The sequence below is a fragment of the Schistocerca nitens genome, chromosome 10 (assembly GCF_023898315.1).
Source record: "Schistocerca nitens isolate TAMUIC-IGC-003100 chromosome 10, iqSchNite1.1, whole genome shotgun sequence".
Lineage (NCBI taxonomy): Eukaryota > Metazoa > Arthropoda > Insecta > Orthoptera > Acrididae > Schistocerca > Schistocerca nitens.
Genome location: NC_064623.1, coordinates 66396518 through 66419330, shown reverse-complemented (window position 1 = coordinate 66419330; position 22813 = coordinate 66396518). Strand labels below are relative to the sequence as shown.

At 41.5% G+C, this 22813-nt stretch overlaps 1 protein-coding gene across 3 annotated transcripts in view; it reads right to left on the bottom strand.

Annotated features, from left to right (window-relative positions):
- The window catches only part of LOC126210265 (uncharacterized), a 153194-nt gene that overhangs the window by 3687 nt on the left and 126694 nt on the right, over positions 1-22813 (bottom strand). For all 3 annotated transcript variants that reach the window (XM_049939458.1, XM_049939459.1, XM_049939460.1), the window contains 3 exons: positions 11482-11727; positions 4580-4704; positions 1162-1278 (listed from right to left, as the gene is read on the bottom strand). In XM_049939458.1, the coding sequence (XP_049795415.1) occupies positions 1162-1278; positions 4580-4704; positions 11482-11727 (488 nt within the window). The remainder of the gene's footprint in view (positions 1-1161; positions 1279-4579; positions 4705-11481; positions 11728-22813) is intronic.

Below are 22813 nucleotides of genomic sequence, written 5' to 3'. Positions count from 1 at the left end.
CAACAATGGAAGTTAAAAGATTCGTTAATATATGCATTCAAAGTGACTTTTTTATCTTTAATATTAATTACAAAGAAAGCTACTTCACTGCCCAGAAAGACACCTTCCACAATCACTTATTGCACTCGCACTGTGGGGAAATTAAGTGCACCACTTCCAGTTGGAAATGACAACAGCTCATCAAGTGACGCAGTCAGTTCATATTACGCTACAACAAGAGTAACGGTTCACCTCATTGAGTAATTTGCATTTGTTGCTGAGTATAGGGTATTTTTGGGCACTCGAGTTCTCTGTAACATGTCCCGTTTCTTATGTTTCCCGCCCTGTGTGCCAGTCCTAGATGGAAATGGTAAATTTTGTATTCCAACTTGCTACCCTCAGCACACCGAGCCTGCAGTGAATTGCAGCACCGAATATGTTTCTTTACTCTTGTATCTCCTGTTCATCAAGCAATTTGCACTCAACCTCAACCACGATAGTCAGTTTTGTATTCAATCTTGTTACAGTAAATGTAATGCAGTTATTATAAAAATTAGAGATGTTAACTTTTCTATTCATTAAATTCTTTATTCTCCAGTCATGAATGATAAGAAAACATAAATAGATCACTGATTCAGAGGCTGACAAGCCAACAGTATGCACCCTGATAATTGCTCAGGTGACAGCAGTGTCTAGAACTGGAGTGTTTCTTTATATCCATAATCTGTTTTACCTATTACTGACATTTATGTTATTTCTTTGTGACCGGATATATGTGCACGCCAGTGGTAATGGCATGTTAGCTGTGCCATACGTTTTAACGATCAATAACAGTAGGAACAAATAACCAACATTCCTGGCAGATATCTCGACAATACCAAATAAGTACAGTTCGTAATTTAGTTGGTGTTACTGAGCAATACAGAACCTTAAGGAGTAATACCTTTACCTGGTAAACACTGAGTAACGAAACTGCACGCATCGTATTCAACAGATTGCCTGATTGCCCACTCTCGAATATATCGAATGTGCAACAACTGGAGAGAGAGCGTTGACTGGGACTCTTCTAGATATCACAGGTATCAGCTCAAATTCAGTAAAGTACCATGAAAGCACATCTTGAAAAAAGAATGACTAAAGTTATGGAACAGTGTAATTTTAGAGGTAGTAAGAAGCACGTACTTGTTAGCAATGTCCGTGCGGAATGTCGGAGGCAGGTTGCATATTCCTAGGTTGATGACTGCCAGGCCCATGTTGCTATTAGGGTTCATTCCTACAGTGACGAGGGTCCTTCCAATTCTGAAACAAAAGTAATTTCAACAACAACTAACACAGAAAAATTTTAATATTTTTATGTGTATGTCACTTATTTAAAATATTGTTAATTCTCTCTCTCTCTCTCATAAATATGGAGAGGGTGTGTGTGTGTGTGTGTGTGTGTGTGTGTGTGTGTGTGAGAGAGAGAGAGAGAGAGAGAGAGAGAGAGAGATATTTTGCCAGGAAAAGTTCATTGATTAAAGTGTCACAAGAAGAAGAAATTTTGTACTTTACCTTCCCAACAATCGGAGAAAAAGAAGTGCAAGTAGTGAAACTGGCCTTCGTTTACAGAAACCTACAGGAGCAACTGTTTTTCAATTTAAGAAGGTTAAAAATGGTGCATTTCAAACACTAAATATACAATTTTGGTCCAGACTGCTTAAGGATTATTTGATTCCACGAGACATGTTTTAGCTACTGCCTTTTGAGATACAAAATTGTGAACTCTCAAATAAAGTGCCTTGTCAAGTTACATGCAACAGCAATGTGGTAACCGTTTATCACAATACTGTGGTCTTCACTTTGTAGAGGTACACAGTGTAATTAATCAGTGACACATAAGTTTGTGACAAGATTTCTACGATCCATATCACACGGTACAACAAAAGAAATATGGGGTCATACAGAGGGGCACTATGGGCGATCAGAAAATGGAACGGAGGGTGAGGGATACTGACCTGATGGAAAGTATTCCCTCTGCCACACACTGTATGGCGGCTCACAGAATTGGGACACAGACACTGGAATCGGCTACATCCTCCAGCTGTTGTACGCATAGAGTCACCGGCTGTCAGTGCTGAGAATAGTTACGAGTCATTTATTTGCCGACTGTTACGATATAGATCTTTTGTTTCTGCGGTGGATACACCGAATAAGGCTAAATAAGAATCTCTTGTGGGATGTATCGTGTGATCCCCAGCTGAATTCAAATTATAGGTTGCCAACCAACTGAGCAACCACAAATTAGTCTGTTGTGATGTATAGTCCACGGATGCTTACTGACAGAGACATCTCGGCACAGTTAATGAATAATTGGTGTTTGAAGCACAGGCTCAGTATATCTCCGGTGTCACATATTTGTACCACACTTGTTTTGTAATGAGAGCCAAAATGACTTCTTATTGGCAAGGAACAATGTGTAAACACCCTCTGCATGGTCTTCTTTGGAGTAAGTTCACCAACACTGTAGTAGTAGTACCTGCCGTCATGGTCTACAATAGGAAGGCTGGAGCCCTGCAGCTCTCCCTGTTACCATATTTACTCGAATCTAAGCTGCACTTTTTTTCTGGTTTTTGTAATCCAAAAAACTGCCTGCGGCTTAGTATAGAGTGCAAAGTAAGAGGAAGTTCTGAAAAATGTTGGTAGGTGCTGCCACAACTTAACTTCTGCCGTCAAATATATGTAGCGCTACACAGCCATGCTTTGCAGGCAAGGTGGAAGACGAGCTTTTTTTCTCCGCCCCGAATTCTGACCACTGCATTTTCATTTGCATACATTATCCAATGAAGTAAATACAAATTCCGTATTGTTCATCTTCAAATGTAGCAGCAATTCAATGTACTACGAAAATCCGACTGGCAAGACTGTTTGGGATGTTTGTCAATATGGCCAACTCTACGTTCTGAATTTTTTCCTACCTGTGAGAATAGATGGTTGCTAATAGGAACTTTTATGAATTGTGAACTCTATGCACCATAAGAATAATATGAATACAAACATTTTGCCATGTATTCTTTTGCGTTTGCTGCTATCTCATTTAAATCCTGTCTGCCTAATAAACTACAAAACTAGTGTGAGACAACTGCAAACGCGGAAGAATATACGTATCATGTCATGTTTATATTCGTATTATTCTTATGCCTAATAGTGATACAGTCAGAAATGAAGCACGGCAATTGACTAGATTTTTAAATCTAAGATGACTCTGATTTCTGTGCAGAATGTAACGTACAAAAGAGGCGCCTGCAAAGATTTTCAAATGGGGAAAATTTTTAGATAAACTCTCATTCAGAACATCTTCTATAATACGCAATCTATTATTTGGTTCTTGTTGATCATTATCAAAGAAAGCAGCAGTGTAAGTAACAACAAATAGCAGTCTCTTGCCATTATTTTGCTAATGAGACAATTCTTCTATTTTTTTATATTGTAAGCCGCGGTAGCGCGCACAAAAGCAAGCCATGCCGCGAGCGGCGACAGGTCGCAAACGCTCATTATAAGAATGCGACAAACAATGCACGACACAGTACAATAACGCATTTTGAGCTTAGAGTGACGTAAACACCTATAACAAAGAGAACGGCACTTTCCAGATAAAAGCAAAATAAGCAATCGATTCAAACCAGACAAAGCATGTGAAAAAGGAAGGGTACCTGTATAAATACGGATGGAGTGCCTGATGCATAGCAATGGCTACCTGGTAAAGCTTAACTGTTAAGCTTACGACTCGAACCAAACTACTGTAGCTGTATCGTCATTCATTCGACCTAAATTGTGTCTCATATTACAATGGACCAACTTTGTCTCGATTTAGGTGTGGCCTAAAACTTTTCTCCCCCCCTTGAATTTCGAGTCCCAAATTTCAGGTGCGGCGTAGATTCGGGAAATTTTTTTTCCCTTGATTTTGAGTCTCATTTTTCAGGTGCGGCTTAGATTTGAGTAAATACGGTAGTCTATACTATGTGAACCTCTCCATCCCTGCACAGCTACTACATCATACATTTGTTTGAACTTGCTTAGTCTTTCATGCCCCAAGATGGTAGGCAACGGCAGTCCAGCTTCTGTACAACATACAGATAACCTTTCACTCGCCGAATTTAACACTGCTAGTGTCAGAATTTTGAAGGGGGTATTTCAGTTGTCACTGTCAAAAGCTTTCTCTAAATCCATAAATGTCCCATAAATGTACGTTAGTCTTTCTTTCGTCTGCTTTCTAAGTGACATCTAACGTATCACAAAAATAGAACTGAAAATATCTTTCGAACGAGAGAGAAATGACAACTGCAAACCTCGGGAGAGGCACCTACACGTACCGGTCCCGCTGAATGTCTACTCGTTACGGAGACCTCTGTATTACCGTATTTCTTTCCAAATTGTAATGAGAAATGAGCACAGAGATCGGCACTTCCGTTAGGTCTCCTTCACTCGTGGTGATCACTGCAATGCTGTCTTTAAATAGGCTATGAGATTGTGAGAAAGAATTGAAGCAAAAGAAAGTGAAAGCAAAATCGAAATAAAAGACAGGTCAATTAAAATTGGTAGCACAAACAGAACAGGCACTCACCTGCAAGCCGTCAGCAGGAGGTCGGCCGAGAGCTGCACCTCCCGCAGGATCACCTCGGCACACTCGCACTCCAGTTTTGCACGGAAAAACATATTTTGGCACTTCTTGACGTACTTTGTCACGCGCTGTAAGCACACAATTTCAGCTTAGGTACTATCGGTGTACAAAGAACTTTCGCAACAATAGCAGTTCAGTATCACTAACAGGCATAATAAAATGTCAGAAATGCACTGCAGACTATTTAGTGACTAGTAACAGATGCTACAGCAGCTGTTTGATGCAGTAACTTCATATTTGTCAAATTCCCTTCCATTGGGAAAGTGGAATGTGCTCAATGCCTGTGATAATGACTTTCAAAATGATAGAATGAACTGTTACAGGAGCCCAAACAGGTGTAGATGTACTAAGACATGTATAACAACCCTGAAATACTGCACTGATAACGGTTAATTATTAGTCAAAATCTGGATCTGCTTTAATAAAGGTAGAACGGAAACGACGACTGATTTCTGCTCTCTATCATTTCGAACCTTCATATTTGTCGTAAAGTATTTATTTTTTCTTGTACAATAAGTCGGGTGACATAAAAAAAAAAAAAAAAAAAAAAAAAAAAAAAAAAAAAAAAAAAAAAAACACTTTTAGCTAGAAGCTGTTCTGGTAGATCTGGTTGTTTATAGAATTCAGATGTGACTTATGGAACATGAAGTGTGAATGAATGACCAGTTATTTTGTATATTAACTTGGCCATCACTATCCCAGCTTTTGCAACTACACTGATGGAAAAAAATCACAACACTAAAAAATAATTAATGTAGAGTAATGAACTTTCAGGAATATATTTGTTTAGGTAACATATGTAAGTGATTAACATCGCACGATAACAGGTTAATGCAAGAGCGAGCTAAGCCATTGCAAACGTGAAATGCTGGTACATTAACAACCTGTGTGACTGCAAGAATGCTGAATACAAGCATGCAAATGTGCATGAATTGTGTTGAACATGTGCCAGATCTAAGTTTCTAGGATGCAGTTATGTGGCTGTTGCACTAGGTTGGTCAATACAGGGATGGTTAATGCTGTTTGTGGACGACACTGGAGTTGTTGTCCAATGATGTCCTATGTTATGTACGTGTGTTCAATTGGAGGCAGATACGGAGATCGAGCAGATCGCGGTAACATGTCGACACTGTGTAGAGCTTGTTGGGTTCGACAGAGGTACATAGGCGAGTATTGTACTGTTGGGAAACAGTCCCTGGAATGCTGTTCATGAATGGAAGCACAATAGGTCTAATTACCAGGCTGAAGATAATCACAAGAGTGCTCCTACTGTCATACGGAATTGAACCCCAGATTATAACTCCAGGTGTAGGTCGAGTGTGTCTAGCACGCATACAGCTCGGTTGCAGGCCTTATTGGCAACAAGGCAAAACAAGCTTTCATTAGGAAACACAACAGGCTTGTACACTGCCCTCCAGCTTGATGCCACTAAAGTCACTAATGGCGGTGGTTTGGGGTCAGCGGAATACACGCTACAGGGTGTCTGGCTGAGAAGTAACCAAACTGTACCAGTTTTTTGTGTCACTTTGGGGCCAACTGCTGGTCAAATTGCTGTGCAGATGCAGTAGGATGCACCAGAGCCACATGCTGAACACAATTGTCTTCTCTCTCTCAGTAGTGCCACACAGCCACCTGGAGCATGGTCGTCTCGCCTCTGTACATTTTCGTGACCACCACTGCCAGAAATCACATACAGTGCCTACATTTCTGCCAAGTCTTTCTGCAATATCCCAGAAGGAACATCCAGCACCTCGTGGCCCTATTACACGGCCTTGTTCAAACTCAGTGAGGTGCTGATAATGGTGCCTTCGTCGCCATAAAGGCTTTCGTGACTAACACCAGCTCACCACATCCAGTCTCAAAAGTAACTGCCACTCACAAGTGTTACAGCGCGTATTTAAAGCAAACCTGATTTGCATCCTCTTAGTGGTGCTGCTAGAACCACCCTTATGTGACTGCTGCAAAATCAGAATAGGCATCATCCATCAGACGTATACACATGCCTACCAACTTTCGTTTATGACACACAACTCCTCCTCGGTGTTGCGACTCTTTTTTTTTTTTTTCCTTCCGCGGGGAGGGGAGAGGGTTAGGTTGGGGGAAGGCTGAAAAGGAATGGAGTGGGCAGTCATGGGAACAGAGGGGGTGAGGTGAGGGGAGGGTAGACAGAGATCCAATATTTAAACTAACGTTTGGTAATTCCTTTTCACATAATTGTCAGTGAATTTGTTAAATAGCTCTTAATGTGTAATTAGGATCAGGAAAAAAATTGCATAGCTAATTTAGATGTTGCTTTTTTCAAATTTTAGTGTGATTTATAGGCAATTTCTTTTTTCCTGTTTTTATCTTATATCAATGTTTTCTGATAAACAGCAGAGAAAAACAACAGATATGTTTACTTCCCAATGGGAGAAAAGGCTATATTAGTGTCCGTCCATAAACAGATGTAACCTCCGGTATAAATGCCACGTAAAACGACACACAGTAGGATGGCTGATCACGGGTCAACCGAGTGTCAAAAGAGGCAGCCACACCGATGACTCGACAATCACTAGTTCCCAACAGAGACGGTCGAATATATTGCCGAAGGCTCGCGAGTTCTCACTCGAGTTCGATATAGCGAGAGAGCGGAGAATATTTGTTTAATGCCCCAGTCGGATGGAGAGGTCACAGGTACAGGCCCAAACTGGCAAGGGTCGCTAAGAATGAGGCTCGCATCTCCAACTCGGGTGGGGGCCGTCACCCGGTATACTGACTTCACTGCACTCGCTTACTCGACAGATCGTGCACAGTCTGCTCCTGAAGGGACCTGTACTCTATTTTAGATTGCGTACTGGACCGTATTGTTTGCTCGAGTAGTTTTAAAAAATTGGCATTTTTTTCCTGTTTACTTGGAGTTTCTTCTTTCAGGGTGAATATGCAAACATGCAGAGGGGGATTACAGATCCAGATTTCCCAGTTAAAAATACTGTCAAACAGGGTGATTTCGGATGGTATTGTCATTTTGATTGTAACTTTCGTATATATTGTTAGATTAAATTGATTGTTATGGGAGTGGTACGGTATATGTGTAACGAATAAAATATCCCAGAACCAGAAAGTGTATGTGCAGGTATATTTATCTGAGGCATAGATTGGGGTAATTTCGGACACATGTGTTTTTTAAATCTCCGTCCGAAGTTACAGTATACAGAAGGCGAATTTGGACAGTTACTGCCTTTTTTAAAAATTCTACGTGCTTTTTATTTTATTATGGTGACATTTTACACATTTTAAGGTAGCCCTTTGTTACGAATAAGTGATATGGAATGATATAATGAATTTTATATATTACAGACAAGTTCTGCAGGAGCTCGTTTAATATTTTCGCTTAAGCGAACGGAAAGATCTTCTGACTGTCATTTGAGGAATAAATGCACCCATTCTTCTCCTGGCAAATTATTACGAAATTTCATCTCTTTTTGGCCAGATTTATCAAGGTAGCCTTTAACTAAATGTCTAATATCCAGTTTAGTGAAGGGAAATCCCCAATGTGCAGCCCTCAGGATACCTTGTTTCAACATTTCTTCTTCTTCTTTATTTAGCACTGGCTGTCCTCCCATTTTTTTCGGGTGTACTTTCTGCACTTTACTTTGTAGGGTTGATTTAGGTATACCATACAAATCACACGCTTTTCTGTACAGTAATTTACCATTCTGAATATCACAAACAGCTTTATCTAAATGTTCCGGGTCATAATTACACCGTACTGTAGCACCTCTCCTGTTCTTATACGTTCTTGGCACTGTCCGAAATCACCCCACACAGTACACAGTTTTACAAAAGCCGTTGTTATTTTATAACCTTGCACAAGAGACTCGACAAACTTGTTCAGAAATTGTCTCAATGCTGTTAGCTACTGAGCGCGTCAAAAATTTACAGTTACAATAACTTCCTGCTCGGCGCAACAATAGAAAGTTTCCACTTTATGATAATGCATGGATTTTTAACACTGAGACTGTTCGTCAATTAGTCACCTAGGGAAAAGATTGACGCAAAATAAAAGTTGTGGAAAGCAATAAATGTAATCTTGGACTTAAAATAACTGGCGCACGGATGTTAAAATAAGTAACTCTTTGTTTATATGCAGTGGCTACGAGCAAATAAGCCATACTGTCCAAATTCGCCCCGGTGTCCGAAATCACCCTGTTTGACGGTATACTTTTTGCCAGGTAAAAGTACTCCCCCCCCATGTTAAGTGGTTATATACTTTACCTCAGAGCTGTAAAACTGATCAATGCTCTGAATCACAGAAGTTTCGGCACAGAACTTCCCACCACTTTAGGAAATGAAACCCAGGAAAAAAACTTGTTTGGAAAGGTCTTTGATGTGTAGCAAAATGTACACTGCACATGTAGCTTCTGATGCACTGAAATTGAGATTGTGACTCGCTTTTGTCTGCTAATTATACATCATGTGACGTGATCTTGCTAGTCAATTGCAGTAAATGTTTGGAGCAAAGGACATGTAATGTAGTTAGCCAACAAACATCAATGTCGAGTAGCACAAACACACAAACAGGAAAAGTTAATAGTTTAATATAGTATAGGTACAAGAAAAGCTAAGCTTCCACTTATAATATTGACTGTCAAATCCTATTAATAAATTAGTTAATTTTCGAAAACACAGTTTCTCAGTACGCTTTGGCTACTATGTTCTGAATGGTATTCCACTTACCTTTCAATCTTCTTCCAAATCTTCACAGCTCTCCCACTTTCATCTTGATCAGTTTGCAGAAACTTGTACAAAAGTACAAATGTCCATAATATTAAACGTATGAAACTCTCCATGAGCTTTAATTCCAAATCATACACATATCATCATGACTCAGTTTAGACATATGAGGAGGACTGAATACACAGAGAATTATCAACAGAAATTCAGCCTCAAAGCTTTAATGGAGTAGATTCATGGAGATTCAGATGTCACTAATATCTCGGGCATCAAACTGTCACAAGCGGTTATGTGTTTGAAAGCAGACATATTGTTTATATTATCTTTGTTGACAAGAACGAAAGCCACTGTAACCTGACTTTGACCACTCATCACTTCTCAATTACTGAAAGTACAATTAAATATACAGCTATGAAACAATGCCTGTATTTAAACAATTTGCAGTAATATCTCATGAAACCCCAATAGACCCCCTTCCCCTAATGAACTGTAGATTTTATCTTGGTGGGGCAGCTTGTGGGCCTCAACAATAAAGATAACTGTACCATAAGTATAGTCACAATGGAGGGGTATCTCTGGAGAGCCTGGAGTAATCCGTGAAGAGGGCAGCAGCCTTCTCGGTACTTCAGGAGCAGCAATCTGGATGACTGACTGACTGACCTGTCCTTTTAAAATGAGCCAATATGGCTTTGCTAGTACTGTGAATGGCTTAATGAGGGGAGCCTACAATTTTTCTTGAGGGCAAACAGCTCTACTGTACGGTTACATGCTGACAGCATCCTCTCAGTTAAAATATTCTGGAGGTGAAACAGTCCCCCATCTGGATCTCCGGGTGAGGACTACTCGAGAGGATGTTGTCATCAGAAGCAAAACTGGCATTCTATGGGTCAGAGTTTGTACTGTTAGACTCTTATGTGGGCAAGTAGGTTAGAAAATTTAAAGAGGGGAAATGGATAGATTGAAGTTAGACGTAGTAGGAATTAGTGAAGTCTGGTGACAGGAGGAACATGACTCCTGCTCAGGTGAGTACAATGTTATAAATACAAAATGAATCAAGCGTAATGCAGGAGTAGGTCTAATTTGCGGTACAACTTGACTTAAAGAAGGGGTCAGTTGATAGGATGCATTCTGAGATATCACAGGATCACCAATTTAGTATTCAAAGGAAGCGTGGAGGGGAGCGGGTGGTGGTGGTGGTGCAGGGGGGGGGGGGGATGATGGGGGGGGGGATGGGGGGGGGGGGAAATTGCAAAGGGAGACCAAGAGATGAATTCAGCAAGCAGATTCAAAAGGATGTAGACTGCATGCAGTATTTATCTGGAGCTGAAGAGGCTCGCATGGCATAATGGAGTGTGGAGAGCTGCATCAAACCAGTCTTCAGACTGAAGATGACAATGATAACAACAACATATCTGCTTCAATTCCAGTAAAGTAAAAGTGACGGGTGGCCAAAATCATGCTCGTTTCAACACACGTTGATGAAGACAATATAAACACCATTTCTGCTTTGGAACATGTATGATCTCCTCAAGCTATTTTACGTACAATATGCTAATGTTCTCCAAATCTGCATTTATCTGTTCAGAAACAGCTTCAGCCTTTGTGTATTTGTTCTCTTCTTACGTGCACATTAAGTTCTGATGAGATTTGTAAAATTTACACTGAAGCTCGTGGAGATCTCCGTAAGTTTAATAGTACGTACGAGTGTGCTGGGAATATTATGAGGACGACGATGAAGATGACATCTGGTTTGTGGGGTGCTCAACTGCACGGTTATTAGCATCCGCACAAATTCGCAATATTTACTCAGTCCAATCTCGTCACTTTCATGAATGAATGATAATGAAATGATGACGACAACGCAAACACCCCATCCCCTGGCTGGGAATCAAACCCGGGAGCCCGTGATCCAGAGACAGCAACGCTAGCCACTAGACCACGAGCCGCGGACGTGCTGTCTGTAGTAGTCTGTGCCACAGCGAGTGGACGTGCAAGTTCACAACTAGAGGGCACAATTTTAAGATTTTATTTTTGGTCAGGATGTGAGAATAGACGGCATAGAACAAGAAGAAATATTTTTGACAACATAAAATAAAATAAAAATCTGCACTGAAATACAAACTTTTACTCACAGCAAAGAGGTCAACAGAGAGGCAGTCCAGGGCAACGTTGTCGGGGTCCGTGAGCAGGCGGTACAGCGTCGACCCCCCCTGTGGAGGTAGGTCTGCCAGTTCGGCACCGCCCCCGAGCTCGCGCCCCGCGTACGTCAAGTACGTCTCCGCGCGGCCCAGGCCGACGACGGCGGCACCCATTACGCCCGCCGAGTCGAGGAAGACGTGAGCGTCCAGCAGGTCGGGCAGCGAGTTGTGCAGGTAGTCCTGCAGTGAGAGCAGCACTCGATAATGCCAACAGCCCACCTCGCGACTGGCTTAACGCTAATGCGACGGGACAAAAACTGGTCGCAATAAATACATCACGAGCAGAGACACTTACGTCGTCACATTGGAATGTAACGAAGAGTGACTCAATAATGTACATTAACATTCAGGAAGCCCAGTGCACACATTTCACACACTCCCTGATCTTAGAGGGGTGACGACACATGACCAATAGAGCTAGTAACGAGTACGCTGGACGACAGGTGACACACCACGTTTCAGGCTACTGCTGAATTACAATTAAATGTCCTAATAATCACTAAAGGATAGAAGCACGCATCTCACTATTCTGCAAGAGAAAAATTAATCGTGTAAGATTTAGAGTGAGTTTGTTGTAGTGACTCCCAGAGTTCAAATTGAGTGACAGTTGTAAATAAATTCATGTTCCCTTATATAGTGTAACATTTCTTATAACTTATTGCTGCAGCAGAATGTATTCAGAACAGTAAAGGGAATAAACAATGGAAAGAACAGCAACTGAGCATGAAAATCGTCATTTTATTACAGTTGATCTAGAATTCAACTATTACATAGTCACCTTTAGTGCATAACAACAGGTGACATTAGATCGTATAGATTTCAGTCTAAATGAGTAAAAGGAATTTTGCAAATATGCTTTAATACTGGATGCAGTCTTCTGAGGAATACAATATAGGCGTCACAATCCAGTTTCTATATTATTATTATTATTATTATTGTTATTATAAGTTAAATTGAAGCTGAAGTTAATGTTTGTCCAAATGGCAGGAGCTGTGGTTATTTACAATAAAAACTTTACCACAAACTGTTATTCTCTAAGATTTTTACAATTTTTGAAACTAAACAAGCTTGTAATACTTATCTTTTCTTACTTCTTTATAGGTTTTTAGACATTTCTTATTACGTTTGTAGGTCTTTTCTCCAGTTCAAGCAGCAGTATTGTTCCCCTTACGTTCCTACATAGAGCAAGCATGTATTTGAGGGTACGTTATTAATATTGCATTCTAGGAAGAGCAAACATTCTGTCATATCAATTTCTTATGCCATGTGCCCTCCGAGGGTCTCACGAGCCAGTAGGCACTCTTTGAAACTCTCACAACTTGTTCTTTCTACTGTACAGCACTACTGCAGTGGGGCCAATATCAAGTAGTGCTCAGCAGATTATTAATTTAAGAAATGTATGTTTATAGAGAAATTAGAATGAATATTTTGTACAGAAAATAACCATTAACAGCTGCAATCAACATACGGTATGCGTATTACTATGTGGGTCACTGAAAAAGTCATGGCAACTATACTGTGTTTCGAAAATGGTAATGAATTAAAAAATTCTGAAATATGCAAATGGAAGGGCAGTTCATATGTAAACATTACATGTAGGAAGATGGATGAACATCCACACCACCACAAAGATATACCATGAGAAAAAGAGACAAAGAAATTTACATTCAATCCTGGATTTTCCATTGTTTGACAAAAAAAGTTTGTTGTTGCAAACATGTTTTACTGCCAATTGCAACAGTACACAACAGTACATTAAATACTACCTGCATTCCATGGCATAAAGAGTCTCCCCAAGAATCCACAGTAAAATCATGTGACGCTACATGGCAGTCCTTTCCAGGAGAACGAAGTGTGGAAAGACGTCACAGTGTGAGCTGAGCAGTCATTCAACATGGGTGTCACTTGACTTGAACAGTGCTCTTACATAAAGATTACACTTCACCGTCGAAGGGATGTGTGTCAATGCCATGATGAGCCTGAGGATGCAGTAGGAAGAGCTGCTCTGCCATACTGAATAATTACTTGGTGGGTGAATGCATTCAGGCATGGCAGAGCTGCAATGGCTGACAATCACTGATCAGGGTGACCTATCAGTGTGCATACGGACTGCACTTGTACCCAGATTTGCAAAGCTTGTAGAATGACAGAAGATGGACGCTACATAAATTACAGTGTCATACTGGTATTGAGAAGACAACAATCTACAGGATTTTACAGAATGAACTACACATATGTAAAGTTGCTGCAAAGTGGTTCCTCATGCACCAAATGAAGTTGAAAAGCAGACAGCTTATGAGACTTGTCGAGTGCATCTAGCGTGTTACTGGGAGGAGGGAGACAATATACTTTCGAGAATCATTGCCACAGATGAATTTTGTGCCAGGGCTCGTTAGCCAGAACTGAAGCACCATCTACAAAATGCCATCATCCAAGTTGACCACGCAGGCAGACATTTCTTTGCAATCCCTCACCTGTCAAGTTAATGGTAATCATAGCCTATGACATTAGAGGAGTGATTTTGTGCCATTTTGCACCACCACATGGACGAACTCTTAATGTGCAGTACTAGTATCACACTTTCCTGCAATGACACCTATGACGGGCTATTTGGGAGAAACGTCCCGATTGTTTACACAATGCATTAATTCTTCAGGACATTGGGAGCACCCATACAGCAATGTGTGTGAGGAATCTGCTTGCGCAATGGGGATGGGAAGTACGGGAGCATCCACCATATTTCCCAGACTTACAATATCATCTTGTGTTTATAAACTCATACCAAAACTGAAAGAGCCATTGTGTACAGCATGCTATCAAGCACTTTAAAAACATTGTCTCAGGTGTATATATGGATAAAAAAATATCCTGCATTTTTCTCGCATACCCCAGTTGAAAGTATGCTTCTTCCCGTGTGAAAATACATATTTTTCTGGTTGAAAATACACTTTCTCCATGTAAGTGACAATATAATTACACTCTGAACTGCAAAACGTATCAATTCTTTGAATGCTAAAGGTTTTATACAATGGCATGGAACTTCCTGGCACTTTAGGAAAGCTAAGGAAACCCAGCAAAAAATGCATTTGGAAAGATCTTTGATACGCAGCAATGTGTATGCTGCATATTTTTGTATTACAAAAGTAAAATTCAAATTCCATCAACCAGAGAACTTAAATCGAGATTGCCATGCACTTCTGGCAAGTCATAGCTCACGTTACATTATCTCTCCAGCAAATTACAGCAGATATTCAAGGTATAGGACATGTGGTACGTCTGTGGATGTAGTAAGCTAATAACGATATCACTGTCAAATAGCGCAAACACACAACACGAAAGTTCATGTTTTACATTAACAAACATGTAGTATAGCTTCAGGAAAAGCTAAGCTTTCTCATAGAATACTGGTCTTTTTTAGCATGTGATGCCCCTTTAAGATATATCAAATGAAAACGTAATGGTAAAATTTGAAATAAGGGCATCTTCTGTGCCCAAAATTTTTCTACGTGGTTGGTGCTCGAAGTGTTAAGATTTGAATGAGAGTCAAACGCTCAATGATTTAAGAAATTCATCACGGAGTCTCACACATAACATAATTCACCTTGTGTAAAAAAAATATTTTTAAAGTCATGCTTCTCGAACCACCATTCGCAATATTTTTCTGCAACCTGTTAGAAATTTTTACTTAGTTTGAGCAGTTGCCAGAGCTTGTCAGAAGACAGGATTACTGCGCATGCGCAGCTATGACAATGGAGGAAACCTGCACTTTGTGTTTGGTCTGGTCATACACTTTTCGTCACATTTCTGTTTGGAAATTTATATATAGTGGGGCATCATGTGATCGTGTGCAGCAGTGCGGCACGTTGTTCAGAAGGGACATACGGAGTTGTAGTACATAGAGCGATTGGCACAATATTCATTCTAAAACTAGATTCCATAACTCAAAATACCTTAATATTTTGCTGTTTGGTGGCTTCAACATGGACTTTATTATTATTATTATTATTATTCGTACACTGCAAAACTGTTAAGTACCATTTCCAATCAATACAAAATTGTTAAGACTTTCGTGGCCACTTGTTGACAAACTGCCTATTGGCTTCTGTCTCGGGTTCTTCGGTCGACGTTCATCTAATGATTTTTCTGACGTTTCGCCAGCACGAGTGGCTGGCCTTGTCAAAGCTTCACCCTCCATTGCCGGTGGTGATCTGGAGCCGAGCTTGCGGGCGCAGACTATATGTACCTGGCGCGCCAACGTCCGAGGGCTTCTCCGCGGTCATTTCTGGTGCGGTTCTCCTCTTGCTACCTGCGACGGTCGTTCGCTGCAGTACGGGAAGCCAGGATCCGTTTACCTTAAGGCTTTCCTCTTTCTTGTTGAAACTGTTCGCGTGTTTTTGTATTTCTACAGCTTCTCTAAACAAGCGAGTGTGATAGTGTTTCTCTACAGCCAGAACTTCCGTGTCGGCGAATTTTATTACGTGGTCGGTCTCATTCAGTGCGTGCTCTGCCACGGCCGATTTCTCCACCTGCCCCAACCTGCAATGTCGCTTATGCTCTTTGATCCTGGTGTTAATGGATCGTCCAGTCATTCCGACATAAACTTTTCCGCATGTGCATGGTATACGGTATATTCCCGACATTGCAAGTGGGTCTCTTTTCTCCTTCGCCGATCTAAGACACTCTGATCTTCCTTGTCGGTTTGAAAATTGTCTTTACGCCATGTTTGCGCAATATACGGCCGATTCTGTCCGTCACTCTGGGAATGTATGGCAGAAAGGCCGTACCTGACATTTCTTCTTCTGGTTCCTTACTTCGCCGAGTGTTTGGCTCTGTTACACTTCTAATGTAATTTGTGGAGTACCCATTGCTCCTCAAAACAGTTTCCAGGTGTTGCATTTCTCGTTTGAGGTGTTGCGGCTCACATATTCGTCCTGCTCTCGTTACGAGCGTACTAATCATGCCTCTTTTTTGGCTCAGGTCGTGGTTTGACAGTTTGTGCAGGTATCGGTCCGTGTGTGTCAGTTTTCGATACACGCTGTGTCCCAGGTTTTCGCCGTCCCTTGTGACCAGCACATCTAGAAATGGCAGTTTCTTGTCTTTTTCTACTTCCATGGTAAATGTTATGCTGGCATGGAGGCTGTTCAAGTGCCTTAGGAAGTCACAGAGCTGTTCTTCACCATGGCTCCACACCACGAAAGTATCATCGACGTATCTGTACCACACCTTAGGTTTGCAAGTCGCCGAGTCCAGGGCCTGTGCTTCGAATTGTTCCATGAAGAAGTTGGCCACCACTGGACTGAGAGGACTACCCATGGCGACGCCTTCCAGCTGTTCGTAGAAATCACCATTCCACGTGAAATAGCTCGTGGTGCGACATGCATGGAAGAGCTTTTTGATGCCTTGCGGGAACATGGAACCGATGTGCTCCAGAGCGTCACTGAGTGGCACTTTCGTAAATAACGAAACAACATCAAAGCTGACCAGTATGTCGTTTGGTGCAAGTTTCAGTTCCTTCAGCTTCTCAATGAAATGTCCTGAGTCCTTACTGTATGTGTCGGTCTTCCCCACGTGTGGCTGGAGCAGAGAGGCCAAGTGTTTTGCCAGTTTATACGTTGGTGAGCCAGGAGCGCTAACGATCGGTCTCAGTGGAACGTTGTTCTTATGGATCTTGGGTAATCCATACAGCCGAGGTAGTAGGGCTTCTGTGTTGCGCAGGTTTCTCTGTATGTCCGCTGGCAGAGAAGACGCCTTGATTAATCGATTAACCGCCGTAAGCTAAAACTATTGTCAGTTCTTATTCATTTCCAAAGAACATCTATACTTCATTCACCGAAACAAGACATGTACTGTAAACACGGCAAGGTGCGTGACCACAGCACTGCCTTCGAGGGGTGTACAAGGCAGGGGCGTCAGAAATTAAAGAATGAAAGTCATGTGTTTTGTAATTTGGCACCTCAACATAATAAAGTGATCCGAGAACTACCTTCCGACACCTTTTTTTACATTACATTAAAATTTATTGTCACTGAAAAAGAGAAATATTAAAGCTTTCAGGAAAAGTTGTTTTTTCGCGTTACTCTATATTTATCACGCCATATCTCCTAAACTGTGTGTCGCACAGCAAAATAATTTTATAATTGCCTTCAGTGCTATATGTTGATGACGTCTGCAAATTTTCTGCCCAATAGAGTCAGTAATAATGAAGTAATAAATTAAAATCTCACGTCTGATGCACAACTTTTACCAAATCATCATCCGAAATATAGTAAGCGACAAACTTTTCCCCTTTAAATTTTTTTGTGGGGGTGTAAGCGAGAAAAGTTTCAGAAAGTTTTGAATTTAATTTTGTAGTTTGTTCGAATGCGATGGGTGCAACCGTTTGTCCTTTATGAGCGATGCATTGTGCGGTTCGCAGGCGCGGCGCTCAGTCGGTGTGGCCGTCTCAGTTGCAGGTGTGAGCTTGTTAGTGGATGTTGTACAGCGGCGATTTCAGGATATCTTAAGTTCATCTGTAAAGACGCTTGAAAGACTAGTTGTTGATTATTAGAGTAAGTATATGTGTTTGTAGTCACGTTGAGCGTTCACTATTTATGTGCGCAACCAATAGCATCGCATGGTTTCTTATTTTATATATTCACTTATTTCATTAGTGTGGTGTCACCGCCAGACACAACACTTGCTAGGTGGTAGCCTTTAAATCGGCCGCGGTCCGCTAGTATACGTCGGACCCGCGTGTCGCCACTGTCAGTGATTGCAGACCGAGCGCCACCACACGGCAGGTCTACAGAGACTTTCTACCACTCGCCCCAATTTGTACAGCTGACGTTCATAGCAATGGTTCACTGACAAAATACGCTCTCAGTTGCTGAGACGATAGATAGCATAGCCTTCAGCTACGTCATTTGCTACGACCTAGCAAGGCGCCGTATTCAATTGATATTTATTATATGAAGCATGTACCATCAAGAGCGATGTACACCAATTATGGATTAAAGTTAAGTATTCCAAGATCTTCGTACTTTATTGCAATTCTCAAGACATTGTCCTGTTCCAGACCTCACGCCAGTCTTCGTGTATTTAAACGCGTGCATTTCGGCCTCCTCTAGCAACACGGTGTTGGCTCTTCTGCCAACACAGCAAATAGCATCACATACGGCTGTCCTCATTATGTCATCCAAGGATTCAGCGAGCGAGGTCGACGTGTCAGTTCTGAGTCCACCAAAGAAGCAAGCAAAGAAGAAATCATTAAGTTCTTCTGAGAAGCACATGGTGGTTAATGTGTATAAAACGGAACTGTTACATCCAGAGCAGTCGATGAGTGACATGGTTTCGAAAACAGCTGCAGCTACAGGTGTTGGACGTTCTTCAGTGTATCGTGTGATAAGTGAGTACAAGGCCACACACTCTTTGAAGTCTCCCAAGAAAGGAAAATTACGACAGAAAATTTCTGAAAATGTTGTTGACTTCGATAGAAATGCGATACGAAGGAAAGTAGAAGATTTTTTTTTTCGTAACAAATTGACAAAGTGCTTACAGTCGTGAACGAAGATGCAGATCTGGGCAATTTTCGGAGAACTACATTTTGTAAGCTATTGAGAGAAATGAATGCCAAATATGTCCGGCGTAGGTGCGATAGCATGCTAATAGACAGGGATGACATCATTTTACGGAGGCAGCGTTATCTTCGAACCATTAAACGGTTGAGAGATGACGGCAGACCCATTTACTATTTGGGCGAGATGTGGGTGAACGCCGGACATACCCGAAGTTACGTCTGGGTAGATGACACTATAAATTCCTCAAAACAAGCGTTTCTGTCCGGATTATCCACCTGAAGCAAGAGCCCATCAGGTAAAGGGAAACATCTGATTATTGCACACATTGGCAGCAAAGCAGGGTTCGTTGAAGGATGTTTGTGGACTTCCGAATCCAAGAAAAGTGGAGATTATCATGAGAAGATGTGCACCGAAACCTTCGAGAAGTGGTTTCAAGATGTTCTTCCTCGGCTTCAGGAAAATGCAGTTATTGTTCTTGATAATGTGCTGTACCATTCTTGGAGAAAAGAAAAAGTTCCCAATGCGAATTCCAATAAGCACGAAATATCAGAGTGGCTAAAATCTAAAAACATCGATTTCGAAGATGGTATGTTGAAGAAAGTACTTTTAGATATACTTTATAATCACAGAGCAGCGCACAACGAATACACAATAGATGAAATGGTGAAGAATGCAGGGAAAACTGTTTTCAGAATTCCTCCATACCACTGTGAATTAAACGCCATCGAGTTAGTGTGGGCCAGAACCAAAGGCTACGTTGCAGCGAAAAACAAAACATACAAAATGCCAGAAGTTAAAGTACTGCTAGAGGAAGCAGTAAGAACAGTGACTGCAGAGGATTGGAACAAGTGCGTCCTCCATGTCGTAGAAAAAGTGGAAACTCAAATGTGGAAATTAAACTGCATTACAGAGGAGAGAGAGGAGCGGTTTGTTATAAACCTCAATGAAAACAGTTCAAGTTCGACAGAGTGAACCTTGTTTCGTCCTGTATCATTATTTTACTGGTATTGTTATTAAAATTAACAATTAATTGTGTTTGAATGGAGCGTTTTGTTAGCAACCTGAAGGAAAACATATCTGCTTCGACAGAATGAACTCGGTTTAACATTATTTTAACATTTAAATTTATTTCGTACATTGTTGCCCAGGTTTCTCATGGTCCGCTGTGACAGCTCGGCAGCCAGCTGAATGCCGCCAGCTGCAAAGCGTGCGCCAAGGATTTTCCACACCCCTACGTATCACGTGAACACCCAATGCTTTCTCTGGAAACTAGCGTAGTCGCTCACGTGACACTGTTTATGTTTCGTCCCAGCTCTCGGTGAATGGGCTGTAGGATACTGTGTGTACAACCAAATCATAAAATGTATAATTTATTTGACTCATAGTTAATGCACTGGTTCTCGCATAGCACACATTTAGGGAAGAAGAAATATACAGAATTATTCTGTTGAAGAGCTTCAGAATTCATTTAACAGCTCCCAGTACAAATAGAACAGCAATAAAAGTGTTTAAATAATTCTTATAAATAAGGAATAGAGAGAATTTGTAAAATTCCTAATGTTTCATGGAGTTTAATCATCAGTACTGTTTTACTATTCAATAAAGAGACTGTTCTCCATAAACCTAAAAAAAGAAAGCCAAAATTGGTGAAGATAAAAATGTCTTGTGTCTCAAAGCATCGTAGCAAGGGTTTGTCATCAGAATGGCACTCTCAGTGCCACAATCTTGTGGTGAGAAGGGCTCCTGGCAGCAACACGAGCACATCAAGATGACGAGCTGACCACTGCACGCACCGAATTCTTTATTATCAGAGAGCGTCTGCTACGATAACAGTGTGTCATTACAAGTGCTGAACTGTTTGCTACCAAAGGTGTTTCCTGTCAGAAGAATTCACCATTACATGAGCCGAATTACTGACCGTTTGGAGGTCGAATGCCATTTAGTGGAATGATATTATTGGCTACCACACTGGCCCACGTATCCTTGTAAGAGACCTGTGCAGTTCCACACAGATGGTGTTCTCAACATACATCTAAACCTGTACTTATCACTTTCACTTTCCGGGCTTTCTTCTCCCACAGCTTGTAAGGGTACAAATCCTTGGGACAGACATTATGAATGAGGTAGACCAGTTGCTGTGTTGTGTCAATAACATTAGAAGGTGATACTGGTCAATTTCTGATTTTTTTAACGGAACACCATATCAGTATCTCACAATGTCGAGACCGGCTTTCCCTCCACATACATCATCTTGACCTCTACCCACTATTGCTTGCAGCACTGTTGACGACACGACACGAAACGCTTGCAACATGTGCATTTAGTCCGAAGGTGACCACTGCCGGCCGCTCGAGACCGGTTACCGCATTGCAAAATACTCCTCCGATGCTTTTATTTGAACTGATATTAGAATTCTAAGGCAATATGTTACTTTTCTCATAGGTAGTTTTCAGAGTCTCCCAGTGTGGGAACATACTGTGTGCAATTAGTACCCATGTAACAAACAGCGGGTGTCTACAGGCTGTTGTCTGTGAATCGGGAGGGAGCCCCTCGAAGTGAGCACACAGTGTGCAACACCTTAAGTGCTCTCGAACGATGTCATCAAACACTGCTATTTTAACCAAAGTTCCCAGCAGCTGGAAAAGCATTTCTACTCAATTTATACTGCATGAACAAATAATTTAAAGTGAGTGTTACTGAACACTGTTGAATGATGAAATATTTATTATATAAATACATAGGAAGTCAATGTCAAGTACTAGCGTTATAATCAGATGTGAAGGATTAACATGTTAAGTGGTAACAGAATTCTGATATGAGCCCGATGCTCGATACAAGTTTGTAAAATAATCTGGATAGAAGAGAGAGAAAAAAGGCAAATAGCAGTCCATGACAGAAAACAGTGCTGATCACACGCTAACCACACGACTCGCACAGTCCATGACAGATCTCTGCAATTGTACCCGCTCGCCCCCCTTCCTTGTCTTAGCTGCCACCCTTCTAATCTACAGAAGGTTTTCATGAAGCTGTCAGATATTCCAATCACCCTCAGCTGAAGGTTTCTATCAGTGTAGACAACTCCAGTGCAGAGCCTGCCCCAGGCACCCACCCATATACCCCTTACTCAATCCATACCACTGACAAAATGTGTAACATTTAAGACCTCCACGAAATTACCTCATACACCAACCAACACGTGTACCACTCGGCTTTTTGCGTGAGGACGACATCCTCCAAACAGGACAGACGAACAACCCACATCAGACATCTGATATCTGGTAACAGAGAAGACTCTGCAACGTGTCTCCGGACGCGTGCCGAGGGTTACGTAGAGAAGTGACAGCAAAAGTTTTCCAAGAATATAATTTATCTACGGAGTTCAAGAACAAGATACAGTGCCATGACCTGGCACTCCACCCCATGTTGGCAGTCACTGGGGTGGATGACGGTTGGAGAAAATGGCTGAGACAGAGGCAGAGAGCACAACCACCATCCTCTGTATGCCCTACACCACCATCTTTTTACTTGCATGTGTGAAGGTCTACAAATTACGGTGGGACGAAATCAAAGGAGTTTACTGTTCGCGTCCGAACTCACTCTACTTCCACTCTGCATGTGGCCCTCCAACACGTGCCGTCACACCGAAATGGCTATTGTCGCTGTCTCCTCTCTATCCCTCAGCACAAACTGTCATCTGAATGCTCGAACCC